Genomic DNA, 23,820 nt, shown 5'->3' with positions numbered 1-23,820 from the left:
TTGACACAGACAACTAAAAGAAAGCAAACCAGCACATACGTATGTGCTGATGATGTTCTTGGGAGTGGTAAACTTGGGAGTATTTAGATCCAATTAAAACCAAAGTTTGGCAACCTTTCCAAACAGGAAGCAACATTAAGGCAACTTTCTGGGCAACAAAAATCAAGTCTTTTCTTTTTTTAACATTAGTTCGCTAGAAGTTATGACAAATGTTTAAAAAGCCCTACATTAAGCCAGCTGACAGACTTGAGGGAGAGAAAGAACCCCTTCATAGAGCAGAGTGGAAGAGTGTTCCAAGAAAGACCACCTGTAAGAATCTAACACTGCAGCCAGATCTGAACAAAGAGGGAAACAAGATTCATTTCTCTCCCGATTGCAGATGTTCGCTGGCCCATTTGGATGTGTCACATAAGAGACTCACTACTCGTAACTCACACAGGGCAGATATGCTGTAATTCCCTATCCTAATTCCATTTCCAGATTTATTTTCTTTGATATTTGTATGGTTGCCTGCCATGTTCGCACACAAGGGTTGTGCAGTAGGTAGAGAGGCACCCCTTCAAAAAGCACCACTGCCGTGTGAGCACTCAAGCACTCACAACCCATGTGTTCTGTTTTACAGCCTGCCAAAGGACTTAGTCCTTGACTGCAACACTGGTTCAGACCACAGAGAATGCAGAATCGAGCCAGTCTCATGCCACAGCTGGGATCTTGTGTGCTTTCCTGCAGGGCTGTCCCTCACCCACACACCATCTTTGTGGACAGAAGAAAAAGGCACCACTACCTCCCCACTCAAAAGTGACATCCCCCATTTCCTATGTGGCACCCTTGTGTAGTGCACAATTGCACAGGGGTGCCCTTGTGCTCCTGGTTCTATTCCCGAGTCTTCTTCTTTTCTCCCCTGGCTACTGTACACAGCCTTTGCTTTATCAATTCTCACCCCCCCCCAAGTAATCATTCCAGTTTTCAAATGTTCTGCTCCCCTCCTTTAATAATTCATTTTGCATCACAATGCACCCCTTTCTCCTTGTAAGGATTTCTCTCTTTTCAACTTGTCCAGAAATCGCTGATGCTTCATGTTTCAAGGCTATTTGCAGTAGTAAGCATGTATTTTTTATTCCTGTTCCTAGTTACTGCATTTTTATTCCCAAAATAAAAGCTACATATTGTTGCACCCATATCCTTGCCTCTCTATACGCATGTCATGCCAATCCAACAAGTTGTGCCATGAGCACTGTACCTGGATCTGCATAAACAGTCACAAGTCAACGTTCCCCAGTGTTTTAGCGCATGCCCAACACTATCATGCAACTTAAATACCAACCGCCTTGTTTACATCCTTATGCACTCTAGCAATGTTCACTTGGCCAAGCCAGAGCTCCTTTCAACATGGTGTTTGCTTTCATCCAGTTGAGCCCACACATTTCACAGTATCTTCATCAGTGCCTCAAACCAAGGAGACTTGGTAGTGAGAGGCAGGTGACTTTCTTCCCTTCTAAGGAGGTGCCATTAGTAACCTAAGTTTTGCTGCACCACAGTACGTTTCCTCAACACTGGTAAGAGAGAAAGCTGCAGCCAGCTGGTCCAAGTGACCTCTGGAGCCAACAGAATTCTTGCTGGCCCTTTCAAAGAGCTCTGAGCTTAGGTCCCTAGCCTGGGTAACATGTCTTTGAAGGGGTTGCAGCTCAATGATAAGGAACCTACTTTGCCTTCAGAAAGCCTGAAACCCAGGAGAACTGCTGTAAGTTAGTACTGATGATACTGAGCAAGGTGGGTCACCTGTCCAACAGGATAAGACACTTTCCTGTGTCTTTAGGAGAAAGTACCAAGCAAATTTGTGTCTCACTGCCAGCTCTGGAACCTGGTCATCAGTGTCTTCAACCACACCATTTCTGCCTCTTTGGATCACTACTTATAATGAACCTACCCTCCACCTGTTTTAACCATTGTGTTCAACTCAAATGATGTCCCCAAACCAGAGCTCCCTTCTCCTTTCAGATTTCTGCATCTCCCACAAACACCTAAAAGGAAAAGGGCACACTTCCGTTTGTTGGCAAACTGAATGACCTCCCTGGGGCAATGCAGGGCTGTCCTTCCTGAGTTTTGCAAGGATTGCACAATCTATTTACCCTGGCAGAGAACTATTTTTGCAGAGGTTGCTACAATGTTTGCAGGTTTAGCGTGCAACCCCCTTCCCCCCAGCTCTGGGAAGGCCATATCACAGTATTAGCTTGGCAGTGGAATATAATAAAATGAAATTAACTAATTCGAGGCATTTCAGAAACTGAAAGCTTGTATCTACCATCAGGAGGCTACAATGTATAAGAAAGAAAAGAGAACAATGAACAAGGTCTGAAGTCACTGTGTATTGTGTTGATGTGTGGCTGAGAGACTCAAGGGAAAAAATCACCATCACTAATGTGATGAGAGAGTGCCAGTTAGATATGGACACAGCAGCTAAACATCATCAACTGGCACATAAGACCACAATTAAGCAGCAATCCCAAATGAAAGGTATCTTCTTGTGGTGCTATTGATGTAGAGCAGGGGTGTTCAAAGTTTTTGGCAGGAGGGCCACATCATCTCTCTGACACCGTGTCAGGGGCCGAATTAATTTACATTTCAAATTTGAATAAATTTACATAAGTGAATATATTAAAGATGAACTTATATGAATGAAGGTCTTGCAATAGCTCAAGGGCTATAAAAGGCAAGGTCGGCCTTTCCTTTGCTGCTGCTACTGCATCACAGACGTGAAACAACAAGCAGTGGAGAGAGCCCTCATCCCACAGCTCACTCAAGAGGCCAAACAGTTGTCCTCACACTGAGAGCAGCTGCGTCAGGCCAGTGTGGTCTCCAACAAATCTCCAGTGGGCCAAAGGCTCATTGGAGACTAGGGGCTCCCTGAGGGCCGCATAGAGAGGTCTTGAGGGCCACAAGTGGCCCCAGGGCCGGGGTCTGGGCAACCCTGATGTAGAGCACCACAATGGGGGCTGGAGGACAGGGAAAGAAAGGATGGCTGTTCTGAGCATCATTGCTTCTATTGGTTTTTTTTCTTCAAGGAGCTCAGAGTAGGCCTTGCAACAATTCTTAGAGACAGGTGAGGTTATGAACCAGCAACTGGCCCAAGGTCACCCACTATGCTTAGAGGCCAAGCAAGGAATCTGACCCCAGGTCAGAGTCTCTCACACTAAGCCTTGCACCATGCTGGCTCAGCTACCATCAGGCTTAAGACAGAAAAAAAGTTTCAGCAACTTTACAAATGATAAGGCAGCCGGACTAGAAAGTAAACTACAGTTTTATTATTAACAAGTGGAGTAGACTCCCACATCCTATAAACTCCAAAGCCACATTCCAAAAGCTGCATCTTGTTGGTGTTTCTGAAACAAGATACACCAAATACGGAAGTATGTGAGTTTGATTTCACCCCTCTTCCTTCCTGCCACCCTCTATCCATGGCACTCTCTCCTTTTATACATATATGGTGTTACACCTTCCTCCCACCTTCAAATCATTTAAGACTGAAACTTTTATTCAATTGTTCACAATATTTTGATCACTTAAACCAGGGGTGCCCAAACCCCGGCCCTGGGGCCACATGCGGCCCTCGAGGCTTCTCAATGTGGCCCTCAGGGAGCCCCCAGTCTTCAAGGAGCCTCTGGCCTCCGGAGATTTGTTGGAGCCCTCACTGGCCCGACGCAACTGCTCTCAGCATGAGGGCAACTGTTTGACCTCTCGCGTGAGCTGTGGGATGAGGGCTCCCTCCACTACTTGCTGTTTCATGTCTGTGATGCAACAGAGGCAGCAAAGGAAAGGCCAGCCTTGCTTTGTGCAAGGCCTTTTATAGGCCTTGAGCTATTGCAAAACCTTCATTCATTCATATAAGTTCATCTTTAATATATTCATTTATGTAAACTTATGCAAATTTATTCAAATTTTAATGTAAATTTTTTCCCTGGCCCCCGACACAGTGTCAGATGATGTGGCCCTCCTGCCAAAAACTTTGGACACCCCTGACTTAAACCATTGATCAGAAAGCAGATTTTGTTAACTAGTTTTAATTTCAATGCCACCTAAGTAACTCTTAGCCATTTACTGTATGATTTCTTAAATGCATTGGATCTGCACCCAAGACAAAAAATTGGGCACATAGAGATGCTCTTTACACTCTCACATAACACCAGAACCAGGGGACAGCCACTAAAATTGAGAGTTGGGAGGGTTAGGACAGACCAAAAAAATTTTTCTTTACTCAGCGTGTGGTCGATCTGTGGAACTCCTTGCCACAGGATGTGGTGACCGCATTTGGTCTGGATGCCTTTAAAAGGGGATTGGACAAGTTTCTGGAGGAAAAATCCATTACGAGTTACAATCCATGATGTGTATGTGCAACCTCCTGATTTTAGAAATGGGCTATGTCAGAATGCCAATGCAAGGGAGGGCACCAGGATCCAGGTCTCTTGTTACCTGGTGTGCTCCCTGGGGCATTTGGTGGGCTGCTGTGAGATACAGGAAGTTGGACTAGATGGGCCTATGGCCTGATCCAGTGGGGCTGTTCTTATGGGCATCTAAAGAAATTTTTTTCACCTTAACTATATCATAAGCAGAGATGTCTGAAAAGGGTACTGTTTTACTCAGAAGCAAGCCCATTGTGTTCAGTAAGACCTCAGCTGCAATTCTATCTTACTGATTGGAAACGAACACCTCTAGTCATAAGAGGAATCATCTTAAAATAAAGCACTTCTCACACCAGACATCTGCTACAAACTGAAACTTGGGCAGTTGCATTAAAAAAAAAATTTTTTTTAAAGGAAGCTGATACAAAGTCTATCAACACGATTTTAAATGATAGAGTCCTTATTTTTAATACAAATGCATATAAAAACTGCTGGCAACAGTTGTTACATTAGAAGAAGCATCCCCTCCCACTTCTCTAACACCAGAGAGAATGCCTCTTCCAAGATGGTGCCTGCTGCAAAATGTGATTTTAATCTGTTTTAAATATGTTGTAAGCCACCCTGGGTCCCTTCAGGGAGAAGGGCGGGATATAAATAAAGTTTATTAATTATTATTATTATTAAGGAACAGTCTGAATCCAAAGAACTGCATGACTTGTTCCATATGCCTAAATGAGATTTGACTTTGCAATTCTTAGACAGCCCCACACTTCACAGCAGATCTTTCGAAAGACAGGGTAGACTGAAAAGCAGTTTGCAGTTTGGCATGGAATTAACATTCAGAAGACCAAAGACTCTCCCAGGGATGACTGTACACTTGACATACCCAAACAGCTCCCTGGATTCAATTCATAACCAGAGACACCAAGGATTATTTTTTCCCCAAAATACTTTAGTTGCATGCAAATTTATTCAGGATCAACTGAAAATGTTAGTTTAGTATGATTTTAAAACACTCCTAGTTATCTCAACATTAGGTGCCTTATAGCTTTATCGTTTCCACTTTTGTTTTCCTTCAAACGTTCCTCCCTACCATCATTAGATCTGTTCATTCAGGACTTGAAAAGCCAAGCACACACATCACCAGACTTCAGGGGAAAAGAAAACCTAGAGTGCCAATCCTCTCATAATTAGATTCTATGTTCTTCCTCTTCTCCAAACGGAGCTTTCAATGAAATCAGGAAAGGGAATCAAGCAGATAGTTCTAAAGCCGTTTCCTATGCAAGTCAAGATAAGCCATCCTACATGTTGACATAGGACCTGTATAATTCCAAGTACCTCTTTCTGGGTCCGGCCATTTTTTATCACAAGAAAGTAGGTGCAGTTTTTTTAAAAAAAATAAAGAGTTGCCAATAAAGTGCCTCTGGTATTAGAATTCAATACTTTTTAAAGTGGCCCTATGCAAGTACTAAACACTTATAACAAAACAGCCATGCTTATCACAGGCTTGCACACTTCATTACCAACAGAAAAGGCTCCCAAAGAGGTTTGTAAGCACGTCTAAATTGCAGCCAGTGGGGCTACATGGCCATGACACACAAGAGGTACAGCCTGCATAAATGCTTCAGTGCCTGCAAGATAAGCACAGATGCAAGCCAAGGGAGGACCACCCTGTTATCACCAATGACTGCTGTGGTGTGTGTTGTCATTGCTCTTCTTACGTACAGTTAAGCTTCACTCAGAATTTAGTGCTCCACTTACGTTTCATGCCACCTGGCCCCACCATGTGCAACATTTTCATCTTCCTTCTCTATGCTTATGTGTGTCTACTTGCTAAAGACAACACTTCAAGCTTCCGTTGGAAATGACCTGCACTCCTCAAAAGCTTGTGACAAACCTCTCAGTGTTTAAGGGCCCACAAGGCTCCTTACTACTACAGGTGGATTACCCCTTATCAGACATCTGAAATCCAGACACATTTGTCCAAAAATTTTCTGCAGTGTGAACATTAGAAGGTCTTGTGCTCATTTCCATGTACAGGCTGTAAGATGCCTTCCAGGTGGTTTCTCAATGTTTGTCCTCCACTGAACCACTTCACATGGTCCACCTATTCAAAGTACCACCACATGTAACTGGTGATGACATTATTGCCAGTTACTTCTGGGTTGGGAAGTCAGATGCAACAGGACAACAACAGTAAGAGGCTCATGGAGGATGGGAGGGCTTTTTCAAGCATGTAAAAACATGTTTTGGAACCTCCTACCACTGTTATGTTCCATACCTGGTCTCACTGCCAGACAGCAGGTGTCCAGGGGTCCTGCATGTACCACCGGATACCATCTCAAGTACCACTGGTGGTAGCCATTCAACTAGTTGGGAGTTACTGCTTTAGACAAAATTACCACCGCTGGTAATGCATGTCCCTCTTGCATGTGAGAATCCTCTGAGCCTCTCTGATGATGACTCTCTCTTTCTCCACACTCCATGTTTGTGCATGTCCTCAGGCAGCCAAGGCTAGTTAACCTGCCCAGGTGGACACAGTTACCTGCCACAGTGTTCCAGTGCATGACACCTGCAAGCACCATACACACCTGCAGGGAAGGGGGCTGCAGCCCAGAGAGGCCACCAGACCCTTGCCCATAAGCCATGCAGATGCTCCACACCTCTTGGTGCTGCCAGAGACCACTGGCAGCCCCCAAAGGCAGCTCCCAAACCACTCCCAAGTAGGAAGCAACTCTCTCTCACCCTCTCTCCAGAGCCCCCTCCCACTTACCCCACCCCCACAGGGGGATGGGAGAAGATGCCCCCAAACCACCCATCAAGCAGGAGGCAACCCTCCCTCAACCTCTCCCCACACCCCCTTGCCACTCACCCCCCACAGGGGGATGGAAGAGGCCCCCAAGCAGGAGGCAACCCACCCTCACCCTCTCCCCAGACCCCCCCTTCCACCCACCCCCCACAGGGAGATGGGGGGAGGAGGCCCCCAAACTAGTCCCCAAGCAGGAGGCGACCCCCTCTCCCACCACCCCAGGAAACCCCCTGCCACTCAACCCCCCTCTGGAGGGGCTGCGAGGAGAGGCCCCTCCCCACAGCAGCCCGCCAAGTGACACCCCCCACCCGCCCCAGTAGCTCGGCTCGCCCCTCAGCCTGAGAGGAGGAGGAGGAGCACCCCCGCCTACCTTCCGCCATGTTGGCCCGGGCCGCTGCCTCGCAGCTCTCGCGACACTTGAGCCGAGGCGGCGGGGCGGGGAGCGTCCAGTGCGCAGGCGCGCCACTGCCTGGCAGATGGAAGGCAGGCGAAGACCGGCAGCGCTGGTCATCCTTTTATAGGTGCCAGGGGGCGCTCGCGTGCGTCTTCCACACTGCCTGTGGGGTGAGTGCCCCTGAGCATGTGCAAAGTGCATTTTCCCCAAGTGGGGCAAAAGTTTTTTAAAGGATTTTGTTAGTTTGTTTAAAAGGGAGGGAAGGGTTTCTGAGCATGTGCAGAGTGTATTTTGTGAAGGAGCTAATGAACATGTGCAGAGTACTTTTTCTCAAATGGAGCAGGATTTTTTTTTTAAAGTTTGTTTAAAGAGATAACTGCCTTTCCTTGAAAAGGAGGAAAGGTTGTCTGAAAATGTGCAGAGTGCATTTTCTCAAGTGGAGCAGAACATTTTTTTAAAAAATGTTTAAAGAGATAACTGCCTTTCCTTTAAAAAGGAAGGAAGGTTGTCTGAGCATGTGCAGAGTGCTTTCAAAACAGAAGGGCTTTGTATGTTTGTTTAAGACCTACAGCAGTGGTTCCCAAACTGTGAGCTGTGGCTCCCCAGAGGGCCACAGAAACCAACCAAGGGAGCCACAAATTCTTGTAAAAAACCCACCACCCTATACAATGTATGGCACTGTTCTCAAACATTTAGCACCGGGACCCAGTTTATAGAATGAGAATCTGTCAGGAACCATGGGAAGTGATGCCATGACCGTAAGTGGCACCATCAAGCAGTAAACTTAAGAACATAGGAACACAAGAACAGCCCCACTGGATCAGGTTATAGGCCCATCTAGTCCAGCTTCCTGTATCTCACAGCGGCCCCACCAAATGCCCCAGGGAGCACACCAGATAACAAGAGACCTCATTCTGGTGCCCTCCCTTGCATTGGCATTCTGACATAACCCATTTCTAAAATCAGGAAGTTGCACATACACATCATGGATTGTAACACGTAATGGATTTTTCCTCCAGAAACTTGTCCAATCCCCTTTCAAAGGTGTCCAGGCCAGACGCCATCACCACATTCTGAGGCAAGGAGTTCCACAGACCAACCACGCGCTGAGTAAAGAAATATTTTCTTTTGTCTGTCCTAACTCTCCCAACACTCAATTTTAGTGGATGTCCCCTGGTTCTGGTGTTATGTGAGAGTGTAAAGAGCATTTCACTATCCACTCTGTCCATCCCCTGCATAATTTTGTATGTCTCAATCATGTATGTCAACTTTTTAACAGTCCTAGGCTGCAATCTTACACTTACCCAGAAACAAGCCTCATTTACTATCATTGTTAAAAGCATATACATAGTAGCCTGTTCAAAGTACAGATGTGTAACATTTCCCCAAAGAAAGTCACTGACTATAGTAGCATCAAGTCTAATATATTAAAAATAAAATATTGAAATGAATGGGGACCCACCTGAAATTGGTTCACGACCCACCTCATGGGTCCTGACCCACAGTTTGTGAAACACTGATGTATGGGATTGTAACTCTAATGGGGAGCCGCAGCCAACGCCCCAATATGTCATGGGAGCCACCAGTCGAACAGTTTGGGAACCACTGACCTAAGCGGAAACAGCCTTAAGGACCAAGTGTGTCTGCGTATCTTGTAGAATTGAAGCCTTTGGGATTTTATTTTTCACCTCCTTCCTCCAAGGAACTCAGGGTGGTGTACATATTTCCTCCCCTCCTTTGCTGCTCACAACCACCCTATGAGGTAGGCGAGACTGAGTTCAAGGTCACCCAGGAAGCTTCCTGGTTAAGCAGGGATTTGATCCTGGATCTTCCTGGTCTAAGTCCAACTCCCAAACCACTTTGAGGCCCTGAGGTCTTTGAGCAGATTGACCAGATACTATGGAGGACAGAGTGCCTTTAACCATTGTATAACAGAGGAAATTTTGGCAGGTGTAGGTTTTTAAACCCTTCCACATTGAGCTGCACCTGCCAAAATTCCTTCTGTTCTGTAGTTAAAGGTACAGGCACTCTGTCCTGCATTGAATCTGGTCACCCTGCCCTAACTGCACAGTCTTGTGCATGTTTACTCAGAAGTAAGTCTAATCTAATTCAATAGGACGTGCTGTCAGAAAACTGTGTTGCAGCCTAACAGTGCAAGCCTATTCATGTCTACTCAGAAGTCCCATTATGTTCAATGGGGCTTACACCCAGGAAAGTGAGTACTTTATGGTTTTTAGCTTTAGTGGGGCATGGTCATAGCACCTTTGGAGACTGCTGCACCAGTTCTATGCTAGTGGCGTCAGCACTCCAAGCCTCCAGCACAGGTCTTCTGCAGCCTTGCTACCTGACATCTTTTTGAACCGGGGACCTTCTGCATGCAGAGCAGACTTTTTATCACTGAGCTTCCATTCTTTCACAAGAACATCCCAGCATCTGCTCCTCCCACTCCCTGGATTGGAAGAGAAAGAGGGGAATGGAGTGGAAGCATAGAAGGGATAATGATAGGGTATCAAGGTTAACAAGGGCAGAGCCTGAAGGCCTCCTGCCCTGGGTGCTATGCAGAGGTCGTGGTGTAATTTTTCTGCCCAACCACAGCAGATCTCCAAGCACACTACTGTGCTCAGAGGTCTTCCACAGCTGGGCAAAAGTTTAGAAGTTGGAAAACCACTGTAGAGGGAACAATGGACTGCAGCCACATGGTGAAGCCGCCACCCTTGTCTGAACCAAGTGACCGAAGTAAAGTGAGGTCCCCCCTCTCCATGGTAGGGGTTTAGACCCCCTTCCTCTACCAAAGAACAAGATAAATTAATCCAACCCAGGAAGTGGAGTTCAACCTCTTCTAGAAGAGGTTCCACTCTTATGTTCACTCCAGCTTTTTCTTTGAGGGGAAAAGCTGTGTTCTGGGATAAGCACAGCTGGAGCTATCAGGGATTCTTCTGCCCACCTTCCAGGAACAGTCCCATTGCAGTCTCAGAAGGAGAAAGCAGATCCTGCACCAGTTAAGCATTTTTGTGTTGCTTCAAGTTAGAGTGCTACAATGTGGTCTACACAGAATTGTCCTTGAGGGGACATGCACAGGACAGAGGGCACTGAGCAGGCCTTTTCAACCACCCCCAGCCTATGCAGTTGTCTGGCTCAAGCAATTCAACTTTCCCTCTGTCTTGCTGTCTGAATTGGCCATGAAGATGCTTACGTTTGAACACATTGGTTGTGCTGAACAAGGTTTCTATGTTCTTCTCTGGTTTTAGCTGTCTGCTTTTTAAAAATTTTTGGTTGTTCCAAGGACACTATCTGGGTAGGAAAAGCATGAGAATTTTTTTTTTTTTAAAGAATTCAAGAATAATCCCAGCCAGGTATAAGGCCTAGTCTTGCTTCTCCCAAGTCCAGAGAAACTGCCAAGCCTCTGCCAGTCCGTGCATTGTTCAACAGACAAAACAAGCAAGCACTTCATATGGCTGGAAGTTGGGAGACTTTAATTCTATGGCCAGCTGGCAGCCTTTTAGATGACAATAGCCAACCTAGAAACGCTGGGATATTCTCCTTCATATTTTAATCATGGGATAGATGGCAGCACCCCATGGCCAGGATCTGCAGGATAACTCTTCTCCCCCCCCCCACATATATCTTACGCAAACAGAAAAGCAGAAACGCTAGCCAGCTGGCTAGGAGTCTCCCCCCTTCCCCCTACCTCAGCAGGAGCTAAGCAAATTTGGTTCTCATTTGAGCAATTGTCTAAATCCAGCTATTGTGTCTGGGCACTAACAGCTCAAAGCCGCAAATACATCTGTCTGCCTCAAAAAGAGTGTGCTTAATTAAGCGCCATTTCCAAGCCATGGCATCTTGGAGTAACTTTGAGGTGCCACATGCAGCCAGGCAGAGGGGACAAAGCAGCATTGCTTTTTTAAAGCAATACTAGAAGCAAGTGGTTGCTCTACCGTTGGCTGTTTCAAGTTTTAATTGCTGTTTCTTCTAATTAATTTGTACCAATGGTGGGTTCCCCTGGCATTTGTAATTGGGTTGCTTTTTCTCCCCCCCCCCCCCGAACCTACCATATGCTTTTGCTTCTGGGCACTTGCTTTTGTATGAAACAGCAGCTCCAAAAAACAGGCCAGTCTGGCCAACTATTTATAGAACATCGAGATTAGAAGACTGTGTTGCAGACAGCACAGCAGTTGAGAATGAGTTCGGATCCATCCATTCAGACCCTCTGCAATTAACGGCATTAGACAAAAAAAACTTGTGCCACAGAAGGCCCATTCAAGCCAGTCCCTCTGCTATATTAATGTTTTCCTTCTGCCAGGAGGGTATTTACAAGAGGGAGAGGCCATCAATACTTGAAAATGAAGACCGTTAATATGCTTTGCCATCAACAGCTGTTGCAGAAACAAATGCCCAGCACAACTCCGCTTAGGGACCTGTGAGGTTTTTTGTTCCTTCTTATGTCATGTAACCCAGCCTAAGTGGCACCTGCACCCACAATATTCCAGAGGGAAACTGCTATGATTCATTTGTGGATTCAAACTTAGAGCAAATAGTTTATCCCGTCATTGCTTTGAAGCAGTGACTATTGGGAAAGAAACAGCAGGTACCAGTTGCTGTACGATTATAAGGGAGGAGAGGTCTATAGCAGGACTTCTCAGTCAGGGCACTCATGCCACTGGTGGTACTTTGAGGTAGTGTCCAGTGGTACTTGCAGGCCACTCATTCCCTCGCCAGCTGGCAACAAGGCCAGCAATGCAACATGACAAGCAGCAGGGGGAGGTTTGGCTCAGTAGGCAGAGCTTCAGCATGTGCTTTTTCCATGCTCAAAAAAGCCCTCCCATTGGTCCCAAGCCTCTTACCAGTGTTTGTATTATGTTTGGCCTCCCAATCTGGAAGTAACTAGTGATGACATCATTGCCAGTTACTTCCAATAGGTAGACCATGCATGGTACAATGGGGGACAAATGTTGAGAAACACTGGTCTACACAGAAGCCCCAAAAGTTGGTTTGATATTTAAAAAGTTTTTTTTAAGAGTGCCATCTAGTCAGGCATTCTGTTTCCCCGAGTGTTGAGCCAGATACCTCCAGGATACCCAGGAGCAAGGCATGAAGGCTACCACTGTTTCCCAGCACATTACTCAGTGTTCTCTAGTGACTCCAAGCATGGAAGCTCTGCAGAGCATCCTAGATCTCTCCTCCTCCATGCATCTGTTTAATCGCCTCTTGGAGTCTTCAAAGCGAGTACCCATCACCCTATCCTATGGCAGCAAAATCCATACCTCAAGAGCCTGCAGAAGTTATGTTATAAATCTACATATATTTTTACTGGGCAACCCAGACTTCTAGTATTGAGCAGAGAGAAAACAGCTATCAACTTTCTCTGCATCCATGCGTAATTTTATAAACTTTTATCATATGTAAACCCCGCCCCCAATAATTTCTAAACAACTTCAAAAGTTGTGCCATCTTTTCCCCCTTCATCAGAATAGGGAAACAACCCCCCCCCCCCAATATTAGACTCTACAACAGTGGTTCTCAACCTTTTAACACCAAGACCCACTTTTTAGAATGAGAATCTGTCGGGGCCCACCGGAAATGGCATCAAGCAGATAAATTTTTAACAATCCTACCCACAATTGCCCAGAAGTCAGTTCCATTGATTCCATTGTTAAAAGAATATACATAGCAGTCTGTTAAAAGTACAGATCTGTAACTTTCCCCAAATGCAGTCGCACACTAAGGTAGCATCAAGTTTAATATCTTAAAAATAAAATATTGAAATGAATGGTGATCCACCTGAAATTGGGTCCCAACCCACAGTTTCAGACTCACTGGTCTACAAGACTGACAGCCCAATCCTATGCATGCCTACTCCGAAGTCCCATTATCATCAATAGGGCTTGCTCCCAAGTAAGTGTGGATAGGATTGCAGCCTCAGTCCATTTTGTTTTGGTTTAGGTCACTGGCCACTCTCCAAAGAGAACCATTTCACATGCTACCAGCCAGAATGTAGAAATGCCCTTTAATAATGTCCAAGTTGATGCTTCCTTCTTTAAGATGCTGATTTAGGCACTAGACAATTTAAGTACTATTAGGTCTGTCACCCGATTAAAGACACCCAATGTTGAGGAGTTTTAATTGATTAAATCAGAAAACTAAAGCAATGGTTTAGAATAATAATTACCAAACTTTAGCACTGGGACACTTTTTAGTGACTATCACAATCCACCTAGTTTTAGGAGACTAAAAAAAGTTGCACTTTACCAGCTGCTCAAGTCCGTTTTTATCTTTGTTGCTATGGTGAGGGGGCAACTTGTGCATGCACCTTTTAGCACCACATTCATCAGATCAGGACCATTCTGGGGGCCTAGCAGTCCCTTTTGCCTGGCCTTTAATAAAAGCCAAGGCAAGTTTATCAACTCAAATGCACACATCTGGCTCAGTTTTGCTTTCCATAGAGTTCAATATATTCTCCTTGTCAGCTTGGGGGGACCCTTTGTGAGTTTCTGGGAGCCAGTGTTCACTGGATTGGGACCATTCTGGTGGCACTGTATTCTTCTCAGCCTGCATTTCAGAGCAGACCAAGGCACATTTGCCTACTTGTAAGTAAATGCACACATACAGGTCAGTTTCACTTTCCATAGGGCTCAATACATTCCTTGTCAGCTAGTCAATTTTATGACCCACTAAAAATCAGGCTGTGACCCACAATTTGGGAACCACTGGTTTAGATAGTTCATGCACGCACTGCAGCAGGTGCCATCTCAGAAGAGGCATTCCTTCCTATGTGAAAGGCATGAGGAATGAGTCTAAATTGGCACTCACTACCTTCTGCTTTTATAAGCATTTATTAATTCTGTGCAGTATCTGGGGATGCCTTTTAGTAAATTCAAATGTTTTTAAAATTGACTAATCTAACCAATACAATTAAGGGCTATAATCCCAAGTATGCTACACCTGGTTCTCAGAACTCACAAGCCCCAAAGTCCGTTTCCCCAGGATTCAGGAGTTGCGTTCACAAGAGTCTGTACTACCTATCACAGCAACTACAGTTCTGCAGAAGGCTCCCTGAAAACAAGTTCTGTTCTTAGGTACCGCAGAGAGCCAATGCAACACCAAGCTATTGGAAAAATTTATATTTTGGAAGAACTCACTACAGAAGGTGACAGAATTCCAAAATCAAGTTACATGAAAATATACATCGCAATTTTTCTTTATACATTAAGTGAGGAAAATCTGCAGGAGATCAGAAGGCAGAGAAAGATGAAGGGGAGAAAAAAAAAAGGAGTAAAGGGGGGAAGAGAAGCATCAGAGAGGGGACAACAGCATTTGATAGCAAAATGAGAACTCACTTGAAAGCCTACGGTTCTGCATGCTTTTAATTTATCCAACTTCAAACCAAGCAAGAAATCAAAAGAAAGCAGTTTGTCCTACACTGGGCTAACTTACTTAGCTGACCACTTCCAAAGCAACACACGCTCTCAGCCCTTGTGGGAAAAGATAGGAGGCTCAAGGGTCTTCCGCGGCTGTAAGTTTTATTGCTACATCCAAAATCAAGAGATGTGCACAGCTGAGTCATAAATGCAAGGGGAAGAAACCTCCTGATGACAGTGCTCAAAAGTCATCATTAGAATCAAGTACTACATCTCCGTGTTTTATTAAATGGAGTCTGAAACAAAGTTGAGGGAAGGGAGAGAATTACAAAGAGATTAAGCTTTATCAAAGTGAGAAGTTTTAATTAAGCTTCAATAGCTGAAAGAAAAAAGTCAAAGGGAATTTTGTTTAAATCCTAATTTGTTTTAGTTTGACATGCTTCACAAGAAATCTTAAAGACTGATAAGAAAACCATGGGCGGGAAAGAAAAAAGAAAACCTGCTAAAATCTTTAGAATTTACACGATTCTTACCCTAACTACAAGACAGCATTATTTGGTACAATGTGTATTTGTGGATGTACATGAACAGTATATATATTATCCGGATCATGTTGTGCTATGTACACATCTTTACAATTCTTCCTGAAGGTTAAAGCAGTTCATTAGTTTTCAAAATGCGCAAATCTTGGTTGGCACTTGTTAGGCTCTTTGTCAGCATAGGTAACTGGCATGTTTTATTGCAGCCCAGTTCCAGCCAGTATCTGCCAACTTGGTATAAACAGAAGTCCAGCAATAGGTGGGTAGAGTGCAGGAAACCAACGCCATGTTCCTCAATTGGAGACCTACAAAGGCAAGAAGACAGAATGGTCAGCTGGTCCGCCCGTATCACAGCTAGGCTTAGTAGGATCCTCACTCTATAGACTCCTTCAAACTCTAACAGAGGCATAATGGTGCTAGTGTGTGGCAGCAAACTGCAGTCTTTAAAGTGCCACAAGATTCTTTGTTGTGAAAATACTTACAAATCCACTCACCCCTTACACCAGCAGAAAGAGCCCCTAACCTGCAGGCAAGCATCCTTGCATACCCAGCAAAAGCCCTACTGATTGGAGGGAGAAAGGTATCTTCATGTTCTCCCCCTTTTTCTGTGGAGGAAAAGAAATACAGTTTCCCTCCCATTAGCTCTGCCATTTCCTGTCTTGTGCATGGCAAACTGGACAAGAGGCAAAGCCTGTCAAACTGAACTCCATGCAGGTTGGATGACTTCAGCTGGTGAGCCAGATCTAGCTCACAGGTCATATGTTACTGACCCCTGCTTTAAGAGCTTGGAGAGTGGAACATTCAGGCAAAGCAACAGCAAATTCTCACTGTCCAGGGATGTCCCTTTAAGAACTCAGAGGAGAAACAGAATGAAGTTATGGCTACTGGAGTAAAGGACATCAGTGCAAGACATCTGTAAATCTACTTTCTCGAAGTTGAGGATTTAAATTTTGTTGAAAAGTGGTATATAAATACTGTTAATAATTAATAATAATAATGTGGAGAGATGTTATATAACAACCAGGGAGCCCCTGGAGCAGGAGTCAGCTGCAGACAGACATCTGACTGCAAATGACCATTCCTTACAGCACAAAAGTTAGCACAAGCACATGTTACAGTCCTTCAAAGAATGCATGGGACATACACACTTAAGATGCAACACACACACCCTTTATAATTTCTCCCCAAGTGTGAAAAACTTACTAGACTTCTGCCTGATAAAGATTTTGCTCATCTTGATTGTGAGGAGGCTCTCATTTATTAATTATTATTATTATTATTATTATTAACAGTATTTATATAATGTTTTTCAACTAAAAGTTCACAAAGCGGTTTACAGAGAAAAATCAAATAACTAATGGCTCCCTGTCCCAAAAGGGCTCACAATCTAAAAAGATGCAAAAAGAACACCAGCAGACAGCCACTTGAAAAGACACTGCTGGGGTGAGGTGGGCCAGTTACTCTCCCCCTGCTAAATAAAAGAGGAGCACCCACTTGAAAAAGTGCCTCTTACCCAATTAGCAGGGGACTAGCATTTAAAGCATCACTCAGATTACACACCCCATGGACTGTGCCACCTGCCTGCCCCTATATTTGAATTGGTCTGGAGAAAGGAACTGACTAGTTCAACTTGATTGAAGAATGAGGAAGAAGCTCACCAACCCACTGGCATCGCTAGGGAGGTGCAGGGGGTGCGGGTCGCACCAGATGATGTGCCGGGGGGGTGACATGCCCTGGGGGAGGATGCAGTAACATCGTGGCATTAGGAGCTACCGCATCATGCCATACACCGTTGGATGTGGAATGTCCAGCGGAATGCAATGTAAAAAACAGAACCGAAATCGCTTCTTTCCTTCAAAAGTTATGGCCAAAAAACTGGAAGGAAAAAATGCATGGATCCCTATGGAAAGGGGAAGTGAGCTGTATCGTGCATATACTCATGAGCAGGTGTACTTGCACGGGTTGTAGTCCAGGGGTCGGCAACCCGTGACTCTGGAGCCGCATGCGGCTCTTTCAGCTGTCTGCTGCAGCTCCTCCGGGTGAAAGTGGCAAAGGGGGTGACAGGAGGCACCTGTGTTGGGAGGACAGGCTGCTTCCCTCCACCCCCTGAGCTCACTGCCCTCCTCTCCCTTCACCCCCACCTGCCCCGCATTGGTTTCCCTTTTCAATTTTGCCCGCTCTGCAGGCTTAAGCTCCCTGTTTTTCCCTTACCCAACTCTCCAGCAGGACACCCTCCTCCTCAGCCATTGCAAGCCCACCTTTCCCTGAGCAGGTCCCCACTCAGTGCAAGGAGAGGCTTTTCCTCCACAGCAGAGGAGACATCCTGTGTGTCTACTCAGTAGTAAGCCCCATTACAGCAGATGAAGCTTACTCCCAGGAAAGGGTGCCTAGGACTGCAGCCTGCTCCTATGCATGTCTACTCAGTTGTAAACCCCATTACATCGGATGAAGCTTACTCCCAGGAAAGGGTGCCTGGGATGGCTGCCTTGGAGCCTGCTCAAGGCCAAGCACAAGGACGGGTGAGTGGGAGCCCACACCTGGCAGGTCTGTTCTCAAGCAAGCCCCACTGTAGTCCCTGGGCTACTCCCAGGAAGGTGTGGAGGACTGTAGCCTCAGCCCCCTCCTGTGCAGGTCTACTCACAAGTAAGCCCCGCTGTAGTCAGTGGGGCTTCCTCCCAGGAAGGTGTGGAGGGCTGCAGCCTCAGACCCCTCCTATCCAGGTCTACTCACAAGTAGTCAGTGAAGCTTCCTCCCAGGAAAGTGTGGAGAGGACTGCAACCTGAGAGCTCCAACCAACTTGTCTGCTCAGAAGTCCCATTGTAGACAATGGGGCTTACTCCCAGGATAGTGTGGAGAGGGTTGCAGCCTGAGTGAGGGAAGGCAGGCAGGCAGGGCAGAAGCTGGCCTGCGGCTGCCCCCCTACCTTCCCCCCCCAGCTCTGGCTTCTTCTCCTCCCCACCTCTGGAGTCTGTGTCCTTTTTTCCTTCCAGCAGGGTGCCTCTGGAAGGTGGGGGGAGTTCTTTAGTATCCATGTAAGATAAGCAGATGTCATAACCGACATATGTATTGGAATCCTGGAAGATCTGGTGAAGAGGTAGATGTGGTGTCAGCAGTGGCCCCTTTAAGGGTAAGGCCTGGGCATCTAGCAGAGTGTGCTGCACAGCTGCAGCCACTTGAAGGCAATAGGGCCCTCAGGGATATAAGGAGCACCTGAGGCAGGAAGGGGGTGTGGGTTGGAAAAGGAGTGCAGATTGGAGAGGAGACTGACTGGGCTTATTGACTTTGACTTGGATACTCTGACTGATTTGACTGACTTACTTTGGAATCTGACCTTGGACTGTGACTTGGCTTATTGACTTTGGACTCTGCCCTGGATACTCTGACTGACTTTGTGACTAACTGCTGGAGACACTGGAGTTTGAAGTGTGGCTGCTGTGCCCAAGACCTGCTGACGACCCAGGGTCTGCTGTAGTGGTGGGAGGCTGCTGGCAGAAGAGAGGACCTCTGCAAGTTGAACAGGCGAGCTACCCTGAAGGTGGGGTCTAGCAGGACTGCAGGACAGAACCAAGGTCATCTGTTGGGGGAAAGAAGGGGAGCTAATTTGCTTAAAGTGGGCCTAATTCTCCAGGCAGAGAATGGCCTTGGAACCAGGCATCTGAAAACACAGGACAATAATGTATGACAAAGCTAACTAAAAGCTACAAGAGGGGGGCCACATTATAAAAATGGGACCTATAAGAGCATAAAGGTAAAAAACTATATATGCAGTATTATCTTCATTTTAGATGTCAAAAGGGTTTTGTGGCTCCCAAGGTTTTTTCCCCCTCTGGAAAAAAAGGTCCAAATGGCTCTTTGAGTGTTTAAGGTTGCCAACCCCTGCCATAGTCCATTGGAAAGGGCAGGCTGAGAGGAATCCAACAACACCAGAATGGTCCCAATCCAATGAGTGCAGCCCCAAAAACACAGAAGGGAGAAGGAGCTCCCTGCCTCCCTCCCAGCTGTGTCTATTGAGCCAGAAACAGAGCCATGTGGCCGCATTTACTCATGAGTAGGCGAACTTGCCTTAGTCCATCAGAAAGGGCAGGCAAAGAGAACTCAAAAGACATCAGAATGTTCCTGATCCAATGAATGCAGCCCCCAAAACACCTGAGAAGGAAGTTCCTCCCTCTCTTCTGCAGTCTATTGAGCTCTATGGAAAGCAAACAGCCACACGGTCGTGTTTACTTATGGTACCCCTGCTAATTGGGTAAGAGGCACTTTTTCAAGTGGGTGCTCCTTTTTTTAGCAGGGGGAGAGTAACTGGCCCACCTCACCCCAGCACTGTCTGTTCTAGTGGCTGTCTGCTGTATTCATATGCATTTTTCTCCGTAAACCGCTTTGTGAACTTTCAGTTGAAAAGCGGTATATAAATACTGTTAATAATAGTACTTGTGAGTAGACAGATGTGCCTTGCCTTTTGGTCAGGCCAGGCAAAGGGGAATGTGAGGACACCAGAAGGGTCCCGATCCGATGGAACTGGAGCACAACAAATGCTCCACAAGGCACCCCCCCCCACCCACACACACTAAGAAGGACAAAGGAAAGAGGCTTCAAGTGGTAAGGGGAAAGTTTTCTATTTTGCACTTGCAAAGCCAGGTGGGTCCTTATCTCAATATGCCTGAAATAGAAGAACTTTAAACTGGGCACTGGGGAGGGCTAGAAATCTCACTGATTCTTTTTGGGAGGGGTGACTGCAGGCAGGTGACAGAGTAAGCTCCATTGACCACTATGGAACTTACTTCAGAGTAGACATGCATAGGATTGAGCTCACAGGCTGCAATTCTACCCACACTTTCCTGAGAGTAAGCCCCATTGACCACTGTGGGACTTACTTCAGAGTAGATTCACTTGGTGGAACAAGACTGGCTCCCCTTATATAATTCTTTTATTTTAATTTATTTATAATTATTTTAATTTGCTTGATGATGTCACTTCTGGCCAAGACATCACTTCTAATGGGTCCTGGACAGATTGTCATTCTAAAAAGTGGGTCCCAGTGCTAAAAGTTTGAGAACTGCTGCAATAAGGTATTAGTAAGTTGAGACACGGGTGTGTGTGTGACTCTACAAGTTTTCAAAACCACTAAAATCAGAGTTTGGAGCAATAAGACCATCATGTTCTATCAATCAATGCGTAATTTCATGCAGAATGCAATGAAACAAACCACATTGAAATCAAAAGGTATATCTGGTTCTATCAAAAGGTATAGCCAAAAAAACCAGTGGGGCAGGGTGATGGTACATCACCACACCCCCACCTGCGGTGTTGCCCCGCCCACTGCATGGGGTGACTCGCAGGCCTCCCGCACTGGGTGACACGAATCCTAGTGATGCCACTGCACCAACCTGGGGCAGGCTGCATCTACACTGATACTTTCAGAACTTACCAAAAAATTAGCTAGGTCTTGATGTTAACAAGCCTCCATACTTTTAGTGGCAAGGTTTTAGCAGCAAGGAGTCTTTGAAATAAGTCAGTAGCAAGGTTACCACAAGCAGCATCCACAAGTGCCAGGCACACTCAGGTTTACTCAATTTTGGCACGAAGTCTTAAGCTCAGCAACTTCTGCTCAGTTTGGTCACCTAGTAAACTCTGCAGCTTCAGTAGGATTTTGGTGGTCTCTGGTCCAAGCCAGACCACTATATTACACTACTCTACTAAAACCACTATACTACAATGCCTCTTTAGTTTTCCTGACATTGGTAGTATAGCCATTGTCAAGTGCTGTGGAGGATCAAAACAGCAGTACAGAAGGTGTAAGCTCCCTACTCTCATACACAGAGCTCTTGGTTTACAGCTCCTTTTGATGAAGATTTAAGTCACAGAATGTTCAGGTTATATATAACTCAACCCAAACCCTACCAAATTCTGCTTAAGAGCAAGTAAGCCTTCAACAAATGCAGGTGGCCTAGAACGTGGTGTATTGCATGTATTGCAAAATCCTTCTCAGTGCATTCAGTGTTAAAGATCAAATACTAATATCTGCTAACTCATCTTGCAAATCAAAATGAATCAATTGACTTACCCTGAAAAAAGTGAAGCTACTAGCTGCTGAATTAAGTGTCACTCAAAAGCAGTCTCTTGGCTTTTTCTTACACAGCGGGCAACTTTCCTTTTGAATTCTCCATTTCTATCTTCCCTCCATTCTTTCTGCAAATCAAAATTCAATTTTGAGAATAACTGTAACACACACACCTTTCCTCTATTTTTTTTAAACTGCTATAAAATAACTTGCCCATTTTCACCACTAAGAACAGCTGACATTTTTCATTTGAAACAGGAAATACTTCCTATTATGAGAAAGTCAAGCTTGAATTGGCAGCTATTATAAACTTGTTCTTAAAAAAGGAGAACCTTACGTTTCTCAGGATACTGGGAGGTATCCAGAAGAACCTAACAGCTAGTAGAAATTCTGCTCACAATATGGTTGTCTGATGTAGCAGAAGAGGTAACCTTCCTCCCAGTCCAGAGAAGTTACAGCTCACTTGTTCTCTGAATTAGAAGCGACAGCCTGCATTTTCCTTATTCATAATTTTCGTACTGGAATACAATTCCCAATATATTGTGGTGCTGCACTGCAAGAAGTCTTGTGCAGGAGCTTGTGAAACAGTTCTAAGATATTTTTGCCTTCTGCTCATGGTTCTTTCAACTACAGTCACAGAGTTCTCCACCAGATAAACAGAAGATCTCTCCTTCATGAATGTTTACCACAGATGAGTGAAAGGTTCTGGTCTTTTCCAGACAGTAACAGCAAAAAATCTGTCCGGAATTATTCCTATTTTTCTACAACAGCATTTCTCAACTTTCATTCTCCTGCTTACCACATGTCATGGTCCACCTATAGTAGTACCAGTAGAAGTTCTTGGTGATGGCATCATCGCCAGTTACTTCCAGATTGGGAAGCCAGATGCAACACATCAGTAAGAGGCTCAGAGTGGGCAGGAGAGCTTTTTCAAGTGTGCAAAAACCACGTGCTGGAGCTCTGTCCACCAAGCCTCCTCCTGATGTTTGTTGCTTTGCATCACAGTCCTGCTGCTAGGCAGGAGGTGTCCAGGGGGTGCCACATGTACCACCAGACACTACCTCACATACCACCAGTTGAAAAACACTGTTCTAGAGCAGGGGTGTCCAAACATTTTGGCAGGAGGGCCACATCATCTCTCTGACACTATCGGGGGCCGGGGAAAAAATGAATTAATTTACATTTCAAATTTGAATAAATTTACATAAATGAATATATTATAGATTGAACTTATATGACTGAATGAAGGTCTTGCAGTAGCTCAAGGCCTATAAAAGGCCTTGCACAAAGCAAGGCTAACCTTTCCTTCGCTGCCACTGCTGCATCACAGATGTGAAACAGCAAGTAGTGGAGGGAGCCCTCATCCCACAGCTCAGGTGAGAGGTTGAACAGCCGTCCTCATGCTGAGAGCAGTTGCATTGGGCCAGCATGGGCCCCAGCAAGTCTCCGGAGGGCCAGAGGCTCATTGGAGACTGGGGGCTCCCCGAGGGCTGGATTGGGAGCCCCTGAGGGCCACAAGTGGCCCCCAGGCCGGGGTTTGGGCACCCCTGTTCTAGAGCAATAGCATTACTATGCTACTTTTGGTCAACTCCCATCTCACTTATTACTACAACATCTGTGACAGAGAGAGCCTGCTTGCCAAGGAATTGACCCTATTCTTAATTCAGTGTTCAGCATTCCAACAGCAATGCTGCGAAGATTTTTATTAGCCACAGGAGTCATACCGCTGCATCCACATTAGCAGGAGAGTCACCATTGGGATCCGCCAGCATAGAAATTACACTAATCATAATGGTTTCCACAGTATGGATGGGAAGCCAGCGCTCTTCAGGTTTCTCATAGCCATACTTGTCTTCTCCTGGCTCATGAAGGATGGAAATACAGACATCTCCGTTTTTGTCAACTGCCAAAAGGAGAAAAAAACATTTCAGAGGCTTTATAAGAACTTCTCTTACATACAGAAACACACAGAGTCTCATGAGCAGTTATGAACCTCAAAATCCACCCCACCTCTATGAGGAGTCATATTGAGATCAATTACCGATAGATTCAGGACAGGTATGTGCTCATCACAGAACACAGTTTATGAAATTCAATGCCACAAGGCGATGCAATGCCTATTAGTTTACAAAAACCTCTTTAAAACTATCAATAGCTCATCATGTCTATTGACTGAAATAACTGTGTGAAACTTGCATGTTTGTAGGAAAGTACTGAACACCAGGGGCTGGGGAGTAACATGGTGGGGGGGCAGGAAAGAGCTGTTTC

The 23,820-nt window shown here is 45.5% G+C and overlaps 2 protein-coding genes across 2 annotated transcripts in view; both read right to left on the bottom strand.

Annotated features, from left to right (window-relative positions):
• ANKFY1 (ankyrin repeat and FYVE domain containing 1) overlaps positions 1-7,599 on the bottom strand; it is a 46,146-nt gene extending 38,547 nt beyond the window's left edge. The window contains exon 1 of the mRNA XM_066635942.1: positions 7,577-7,599. Coding sequence (XP_066492039.1) covers positions 7,577-7,586 — 10 coding nt within the window. The 5' untranslated portion in view covers positions 7,587-7,599. The remainder of the gene's footprint in view (positions 1-7,576) is intronic.
• An 8,077-nt stretch (positions 7,600-15,676) lies between these two features.
• The window catches only part of UBE2G1 (ubiquitin conjugating enzyme E2 G1), a 32,011-nt gene continuing 23,867 nt past the window's right edge, over positions 15,677-23,820 (bottom strand). The window contains exons 4-6 of the mRNA XM_066635494.1: positions 23,277-23,455; positions 21,556-21,680; positions 15,677-15,799 (exon numbers count right to left, since the gene is read on the bottom strand). Of these exons, the coding sequence (XP_066491591.1) occupies positions 21,594-21,680; positions 23,277-23,455 (266 nt within the window). The 3' untranslated portion in view covers positions 15,677-15,799; positions 21,556-21,593. The remainder of the gene's footprint in view (positions 15,800-21,555; positions 21,681-23,276; positions 23,456-23,820) is intronic.

This window comes from Tiliqua scincoides, chromosome 8 (genome assembly GCF_035046505.1).
Source record: "Tiliqua scincoides isolate rTilSci1 chromosome 8, rTilSci1.hap2, whole genome shotgun sequence".
NCBI lineage: Eukaryota > Metazoa > Chordata > Lepidosauria > Squamata > Scincidae > Tiliqua > Tiliqua scincoides.
This window is presented reverse-complemented; position numbering and strand designations above follow the sequence as displayed.